Source organism: Salvelinus sp. IW2-2015, unplaced genomic scaffold, assembly GCF_002910315.2.
Source record: "Salvelinus sp. IW2-2015 unplaced genomic scaffold, ASM291031v2 Un_scaffold1127, whole genome shotgun sequence".
Classification (NCBI taxonomy): Eukaryota; Metazoa; Chordata; class Actinopteri; order Salmoniformes; family Salmonidae; genus Salvelinus; species Salvelinus sp. IW2-2015.
The window spans coordinates 185,134-194,448 of NW_019942741.1; the positions used below are offsets into that span (position 1 = coordinate 185,134).

General features: G+C 42.1%; 1 protein-coding gene across 1 annotated transcript in view; it reads right to left on the bottom strand.

The window, feature by feature from the left end:
* Window positions 1-9,315, bottom strand: part of LOC112069827 (semaphorin-3D-like) — a 151,742-nt gene that overhangs the window by 6,920 nt on the left and 135,507 nt on the right. The window contains exons 14-16 of the mRNA XM_070438709.1: window positions 2,498-2,545; window positions 743-894; window positions 189-253 (exon numbers count right to left, since the gene is read on the bottom strand). Of these exons, the coding sequence (XP_070294810.1) occupies window positions 189-253; window positions 743-894; window positions 2,498-2,545 (265 nt within the window). The remainder of the gene's footprint in view (window positions 1-188; window positions 254-742; window positions 895-2,497; window positions 2,546-9,315) is intronic.

Below are 9,315 nucleotides of genomic sequence, written 5' to 3' on the forward strand. Positions count from 1 at the left end.
TATGAGTTACCTACTGAGTTGAGACTGGCTGGCGCTAGCTGCAGTAATATGAGTTAAGTTACCTACTGAGTTGAGACTGGCTGGCGCTAGCTGCAATCAGAGACATAGAGTATGTCATAGAGTAACATAGAGTAACAGACATAAACATTTAGTAGACGCACACACAAACACACATGCGCACTAATTACCATCTTCTGCATTGTGACACTGGCTCATTGAATCCCCATGTTTCACATCCTGGCGCCGAGCTCGCCTGAGGAGATAAAATACCATTTCATAACCATGTCATAACCATGTCATAACTCTGATAGCTTTGAACCGTGGCAGAATGTTTGTTTGTTTATTTAGTTGTTGGATACCCGTTAGCTGTTACTATAGCAACAGTTCTTCTTTCCAGGGTTCACGAACAAAGAGCGACACAATACAACACAATCATATCTACACAGAAATACAACAACATAGAATAGTACTTTATTGTTCATCTGTCACAACATACATGTGTCTTTCATTGTCTACAGAGATAGTAAGGTAGCCATTTAAAAGTAGTTTGAAGCATTATATGATTGTCATCTTTTGCTGATGAATGTAAAAAAAAAAAAAATGGCAATAATTATATTGTATAAAACATTTTTTTATGCTTGATGTTATGTGCTTATTGGTTACTACTATTGATACCCCAAAATTATTTGATGTGAAGATCAGAATTGTTGTTCTGGGCGCTTAACCTAAGTAGAGTAGTTACCTCTTGTTGCTGGGAAAGTATCGGTTGCATGTGTTCCCGTCCCAGACACAGTAAGGGTCTCTGGCCAGACAGCAGTCAGCACAGTCTCTACCGTACAGCTCACACCGCTGCAGGGGTAACTGGGCCACTCCTTCATCACTGCTCACATACAGCTGTTGCTGTAGACACACATACAGGGCAGGGAAGATGATTTCAGTTACATTTAAAGTAACTTTTAATTAATGTTATTTAATTATATTGAATGTAATTGATGACTAATTGTCATAGTAGCCTACAGTGCTTCTAAAACTGTCAATGTGTCACGTATACTCCCTCTCGGGCGTCCGAGGTCGTCAGGCTTCTCATTACGCACACCTGTCACCATCGTTACGCGCATCAGACTCACCTGGACGCCATCACCTGATTACCTTCCCTATATATGTCACTCCCTTTGGTTCTTTCCCTAGGTGTCATTGACTCTGTTCCAGTGTCCATGTCTGTACGCTACCCGCGTTTCTTGTTTTGTTCATTTATTTATTAAATGCACTCCCTGTACTTGCTTCCCGAATTCTCAGCGGACACGTTACACTATGTAAAGTTAGTCTCTCATTCATTTTAGGCGCTTGAGATTACTGTAAAGTGCTGGTATGCAGGAAAATATTTACACATATAATCTGGATTGTGGGATTTTTCAAGACCTATACCCAACGTGGCTACACCTGTTATCCCAAACTTCTCTGTGAGTAGGCTACTGCAGGAGCAACTATGTGTAAACAGTGCTGCTGCTCTACAGCAGAGATCAGCAACTATGTGTAAACAGTGCTGCTGCTCTACAGCAGGGATCATCAACTATGTGTAAACAGTTTGCTGCTTGCTCTACTACAGCAGGGAAATCAAGCACTATGGTAAACATGTGCATGCTTGCTCTTACAGCAGGGATCATTGAACACCTCACTATGTGTAAACAGTGCTGCTGCCTCTACAGCAAGGGATCATCAACTATGTGTAAACAGTTGCTGCTGCTCTACAGCAGGGATCATCAACTATGTGTAAACAGTGCGCTGCTCTACAGCAGGATCATCAACTATGTGTAAACAGTGCTGCTGCTCCTACAAGGCAGGGATCAATCAACTTATGTGTAAACAGTGCTGCTGCTCTACAGCAGGGATCATCAACTATGTGTAAACAGTGCTGCTGCTTACAGCTACAGGCAGGGATCATCAACTATGTGTAAACAGTGGGCTGCTGCTCTACAGCAGGGATCATCAACTATGTGTAAACAGTGCTGCTGCTCAATAACAGCAGGGATCATCAACTAACGATTCAGCAGCGGAACTATTTTTCTTGAGGCGGATGGCATCCGGGGAACATTATTTAAAATAATTGCAAGACTGCAAATGACCGCGAAGAAGCCCAGATAGTATAATATATATAATATATGACTAAAACATAATCATTTCAAACCTTGATTACATTTGTAAACGATCACGTGCTTTCTATTATGCGTAGGAATACTTGGGAACAGATTTCCAAAATTAATCACTTGGAGCTGAGAGTTCCTGGTGTTTTTTACAGTCTTTTAATGTCAACAATGACCTAACATTTTATTTTAATTGCTCAGAAATCTTGGGGGTGCCAAATAAAACTACCCGTGAGCTGCCAGTTTGGGGAACCCTGATTCCATTTGAATCATCACTGTAATGGTATTTTACTGGCCACATTAAACTGTTAACTGAGGATGACCACGCACACACACACAAACACAGCACTGCAGACTTCACCGCGTTTGGTAGACAGCTCCATGCTAAGGATAGGGGCGTGATTCTGTAGGAGCAGAACCAGTGATCAGACGGGTAGTAGGAGCAAGCACAAGCCAGGATCAGACGGGTTAGTAGGAGCAAGAACACAGGATCAGACGGGTTTAGTAGGAGCAGAACACAGGATCAGACGGGTTATTAGGAGCAGAACACAGGATCAGACGGGTTAGTAGGAGCAGAAACACAGATCAGAAACGGGTAGTAGGACAGAACACAGGATCAGACGGGTTATTAAGTATTACGAGGATGCAGGGGAGCGGTGTGAATGTGTGCGTGGTGCCATGCGTGAGTGTGTGTGTGTGTGTGTGTTTGGTGTGCATGAGATAATGAAAAATAAAGCTCCTCTAGAGGACCCATATAAGTCACACCACTACCATCCATTATCACCACCAGCCACCATTATCACCACAGCGCACCATTATCACCACCACCACCATTATCGCCACTGCCACCGATGTATCACACAAGCCACCAGTATCACCACAACCACCATTATCACACACCTACCGATTCTTAGCTCAACTGCACTTCATTTTGCCACGCACGCGATCGAGAACCTATATATTGTATTCACGCAGGAGCCTACCTAGTAGTATGTGCTATAATTTATGACATCTCGAACTTAATTATAGCTCATTTACTCTTTCATCGATATACTCATGCTTCAGGACTATCGACTTCGGACCTCTATAAAGATATTCAGTTGTATGATTTCACCGTGACATTACACTAACGTACCTAAGGCGACGCACTAGGACGTTTAAGGTTCATCCTACATAACGGAGTTCTCTATGACTCTAACTTTCCGATCCTATCGAATTTATCCCACAACTGGAGACGGAAACTACCATTGGTGGCAACCACTCATGCCACCATCTTTATCACGCGTCAAAAGTCCCTTTACTACTAACACTCATATGAATCCACACACTCGACGAGTCTTGATACATCCACCAGTATATATATCACACTTCATCAATGGAAAGTATATATTATTCCAAGGTGCCTAGCAGAATGTCCATGGTCAATCTACTATCTAAAGGAGCTTCCATTGTAAACACAGTAGCAAGTATCATACCATTATCCCCATTTGACATCGAGAATTTATATTATGTCCAGCCCATTTTATCATTTTTCCGTGCTGGGGCCGGTGTCTCCAGTTTGAGCTCATCTCGTTCAGTCACTGAGGAGAATATCATGATGCAGCCACGACATTAATCATGAACATTTAAGCCTCTTGGTTCAGGGATACGCAAAATGTGTCGGACTAGTAACTAATACGCATCTCTCTGTTCCTTACATACTTGAGCTACCACCTTAATGAAGAAGCGTATATGTGCCACAACTCAACTCAGACGGTCTACTGCACTACCCTATTATGACTACAAAGACATCGAGACAAGGCACACTGAAGAAACATGTAATTATACCACTGGAGCAACTCAATACATATTAAGAAGACAATCAAATGCAAAATGAGCCTTTCCCTCAATTCTCATTTCCCATGGCAAGTTGAAGCTGTCAATTTGATCACCACTTGTGTACATAACTCGGTAATATGACAAAAGGTTTACCGCAAGGGACGGTCCCTCATGACAGGAATATCACACCCAGATTAGAGCAGCGACCAGCAGGGAGTGAGCATCCCATCACCACATTCCATGCGATGGGTTGCTCAACAATAATCCTCTCTAGAGAGCAGCAGATAACTGAGCCACAAACAACACCAATATAGTTCAACCCACTATTATTCATCTTGAGCATATATCACACATTCTAGATAATGCCGATCGCGACCTGGTAGTGAGATAGCTCTACAGATATTAAGAGCACTCTCTGTGGGTATCTATTTACAGTGGTGTAAGTACTTAATTAACTAGGTTATCAACACATCGCCTCATCCACAAATATAGCCACACATCTCATCCAGACATAAGTTCTAACTCTTACCCCATTTTAAGTTGCAACAACAATTAACACCATTACCCAAACGGTGTCGGAGGAAACCTGTTCAACTGACAAACACCATTATCCCACATAACATCCGAAGTCAGCCTGCAGGCGCCCGATGACAGCAGACCATTATCACCACCAGCATCATTACCAACGCATTGCCACCATTATCACCTCTAGCCACCACTACCACCACTGCCACCATTATCACAACCATATCACCACTAACCAGCCTTATCAACCACTGCCACATTAATCACCCAACTACTCCATTGGCCACCCTAGCTCCCAATTATCACCCGACATACACCTTAACGACCGGATTGACCTTCTATAGGTAATCAGCCCTCCATGCTACTAACCCCAACGCCTTAGTGACCACCATTGTCAACACTATCACCACTACCACCAACTATGCACCATTATCACACTTTCGGAGTGACCCACTCAGGCCAGCCCATTACCCACCGGTATTGGTAGTCCAGAGACACCAGCCGCTAGTCGGATCCATTGCCGAAACGGCTGTAGTTGATGCCGGGAACTAGAGGAGGCGATTTAGCAGTGTCTTGGCAGTGCGCCTATGGGAGGCTAATAAATATCAATTATATTCACTTTTATTTTACATAACATTTCCTGACCATTAATCGCGCACTCCATAAAGTACTTGTTACGCGATTATTGAGTCGATATATGACCTCTACTAGGAGCTAATCGAATTCAACCGGTCCATCATTACTAGCCTTAACCAAATTGAGGAAAGCACCCTCTTGTAGCTACATCATACTTAGCTGAGCATTTAATGCATGGACGGACTCCACCACACACTTACTCGTTACCAGTGTTAGGCACGATTTGTTGTTACACCATCGGAGTCTACCCGATTAATTACACACACAAAGACACAATATGTTGATCTTATCGCTATATGTTAATACATGGAACTTCTAAATTATCTTAAGCTAATTACTTTTGGATCACACGTCATTGCACATATCAACAACCAAATACTTTAAAACCTTTTTATCTTAGTATGATTTACCATCCGGGTGAGCTTCACTTTTACCTTCGGGTAATTTTCTATTTAGCATGTAGTCCTACTAGCTATTGTCAGAACTCGAGTTAACATCGGTACTTACTATATTCATCCCAGCTGGTTATTGTAACATTTCTTTCAGATCACACCAAATCTCATATCTCCGACATCTAGGCTATCTTAAGCCATAACCTACACCGAGCCACAAGCCCTTTGAATTTCTCCATTATCAATTCCAACTCACTCTAATATAAACCAGCAGGCACTCACTACCATTACATTCACAGGATAAAAATCCCTTGTTTAACCGTTTTAGCTTAACTCAGGCTACATCCTTTAGTCTCCAAGCACAAAAGCGCGATAGTATAAACTGTGTATACACTTGTAAAATCCAACTCCTTGGTACGGGCAACTGCGTCATGGTGGGACCCAAAATGTAGTACGCACCACAAACTACTCCGGTACAACCATTACCGACGCACCCCTGAAACCAACTTACTCCATTCAAATCACAACAACAACTCAAATTCACCGGATGACTGGATCATAAAATACCACCACTAACCCACAAAGATTCTATTCTCTTTTAAATGCAATGCCTTAACTCGATCTCAACTTAGTACGCACGCACATTTAACCCAAGCACCGGCTCGACCGCCGATCTCAGTATATCATCCGGTTGCGACAACGGACTTCTTTTTTACCATACCCCTTAATATTTTAATAAACATAATACAAAAAACTAACTCATACTCAATGCCTACAACCATTTCAAAAGGACCAAACCAAACCAACCAGGTATTAGCTAGATCAGAAAAATACTATCCATACCACCCAAAAAATTATGATCCATAAATAATCGCACATTTTTGGGGTGCAATTGTATTCCACTCCTGACCAGACCAGTCTATTCATATATCATTAACAAACCATCATAATAGATGTTCTATCATTACTCCTGTGGTTATTACCCACATTAGCGGTTTACATACAGGTTGTAATATTACGATTGATAAAATTCAGTAGTACAATCTGGTAGAAGATACATTGATTTTATATATGCCCTAGGCACCATGATTCAACACATAGTGACTCTTTTGCCATGGACAATAATTAAACATGGCAGTTGGCGTTACATGGCAATTTTGGTCTCATGTCAAAGCATATTCCACTGCGGTCACAAGGTCTTTTCCTACATTGACTGGCTAACCACTCGTTTACATTCTCAAAGAACAACTCGAGGCCAGCATTCCACGGCCACCTTCTCAGATCACATCACACAAAACCCGGCACGCATATCATAGGGACTGCCCACACAACTCACGGGCACAGGCGCACACATTTGTATATCCACTGCACACAGGGATGACAATGGAGTATACCTTCTGAAAATTCTGGGGAAGTGGCACTCCTTAAACTTTTGGTTTGGTATAAACCATATTTGTAAGGCCTTAACCATGCATTTTTTTCCAGACAATGTCAAGGAATAGTGTAACACGGGTGCAGTAGCTCTGCGTTGGCTGTGTGGTTGACTTGAGACCTATAGACGTGGACTTTGGGAGATCAGATAGTTTTTAATCAAGCAGAAATCATCTCTGCATCCTGAATTCTATAGTGCATCCAAATGATTTTTGATACAAAAAATAGTAGCAATGCCTCTCCTTATTATAGTAGCATATTTTACATAGATAAAACCAACATACTGCATCCAAAAGAAAATAAACATTTGTGAGAGCACATATGTTCTGCGAATCGTCGCCGCTTTCTACAACAGATGCCACAATACAAGGGATGTCGGGGATCATTTGAGGAGCTAGACATCGTTCACCACTACAATAGCTGCAATGAACTTAGCTAGCTTATTAAACCACATGTTGAATTCAGAATGTTGATATTCGATCCTAAAAGTAGCAATAACAAGTGCATCTTTAACAATACTCAACGCACACACACACACATCTAGTAGATCACACTACTATCTAATCATTAACAGTTTGCGTCTTAGTGAGCTTATACTGATGTAAGAAACAAAACCTATGGTTGTTACCTCGCACTTAGGCTTGTGCTTGATAGAGTCAAGACGCACTATTTCACGAGCACGACAGAAAAAGGCGTGGTGGATAGCGCGGTGTCTACTCAGGTGGACATTAAATGGACTTGAGCAGATATTAAGTAGGGCACGCAGGAGTGGTGGACGAGAAGGAACGTGTACTGTATAAGATGCACGCATATTAATGAAGGTGTGGTGGAGGTGTGTCTCCATTCAGATACCCCTATCTTTCAAAAGATTGAGGATGGCTAGTTAGGAGAGCAAGAGATCAAGTGAGTTCTGGAAACCTTCAAGATTCTAATCATATGAACCTTATGAAATTCACAAGTTGAATGTGACTAGATGTGGAGAAGGCGTGTCTATTATAGATACACCATATTAATGAGGTGTGGTGGAGGTGTGTCTACAGATACACCGTAATTAATGAAGTTGTGGAGGAGGTGTGTCCTACAGATACACCATATTAATGAAGGTGTGGTGGAAGGCGTGTCTTACAGACACAACGTATTAATGAAGGTGTGGAGGAGGCGTGTCTACAGATACACCGTATTAATGAAGGTGTGGTGGAGGCGTGTCTACAGACATGCCTCCATTAATATGGTGTGTCTACAGATACACCATATTCTGACCTTGACGTAATTCCCTCATAATTCAACCACCTTTATGCGCAAGGAAACCATGAATAAGGGAAAGGGAATAAGGTCGATATAACCTGCAGGTTCCAAGTGGAAAAAGCATCTACTTTATTTTTTCTGATAGCAATAACAACATTCTCCAGGCACTGTAATTTACAACTTGATAAGAGCTAGGTGTCACGCCCTGACCTTACAGAGACTTTTTATGTCTCTAATTGGTCGAGTTCTTCCAGCATCGGCCGTGACACTAGGGAAATTAGTAATCAGTTTAGAGAAAGGGATTGTAAATACACATAGGAATTGTTCTAGATGAAAGGTGTTAATTCAATTTAATTTATTTAACCGTTATTTAACTAGGCACTATGAATAATACTGTAATCCAATACAGGTTTTTCTCTAGTCGGAGCTCTGACATTCATCTGGTGCTTTAGAGAGGGTTGTTGAAAACAAGGTTAGCTCCGGTTTGGATTCCCCAATAAATAAAAGGACACAGGCCTCTTGTCCTGTGGACAATGAAAGACACATGTGTGTTGTGACATATGAACAATAAAGTACTTTTCTATGTTGTTGTGTTTCTGTCTAGATATGATTGTGTTGTATTGTGTTGTTCCACACTCTCTCCTCTTCTCCTCTTCCCTCTCTCTCCTCTTCCCTCTCCTCTCTCTTCTCCTCCTCTCTCCTCTCTCTTCTCCTCTTCTCCTCTTCCCTCTCTCTCCTCTTCCCCTCTCCTCTCTCTTCTCCTCTTCCCTCTCTCTCTCCTCTCTCTTCTCCTCTTCTCCTCTCTCTCCTCTTCCCCTCTCCTCTCTCTTCTCCTCTTCCCTTCCCCTCTCCTCTCTCTTCCCTCTATCTTCCCTTAGTCTGTCTGTTTATGTGGGAAGCATCTGTATCTATTTTTTCTCTTAAGGGGTTAGTTGGTTAATAACATTGTAGTTAATTATTTGGTTAGTTCGTAGGTAAAGTATGTGATTGACCCAATGGAAACAACAGCCAGTGCTGATGTCAGAAACACCTAGCTCACATTACATGGCAGACAGGCAGGTAAACAGATGGTATGGCAGACAGGCAGGTCAACAGATGGTATGGCAGACAGGCAGGTCAACAGATGG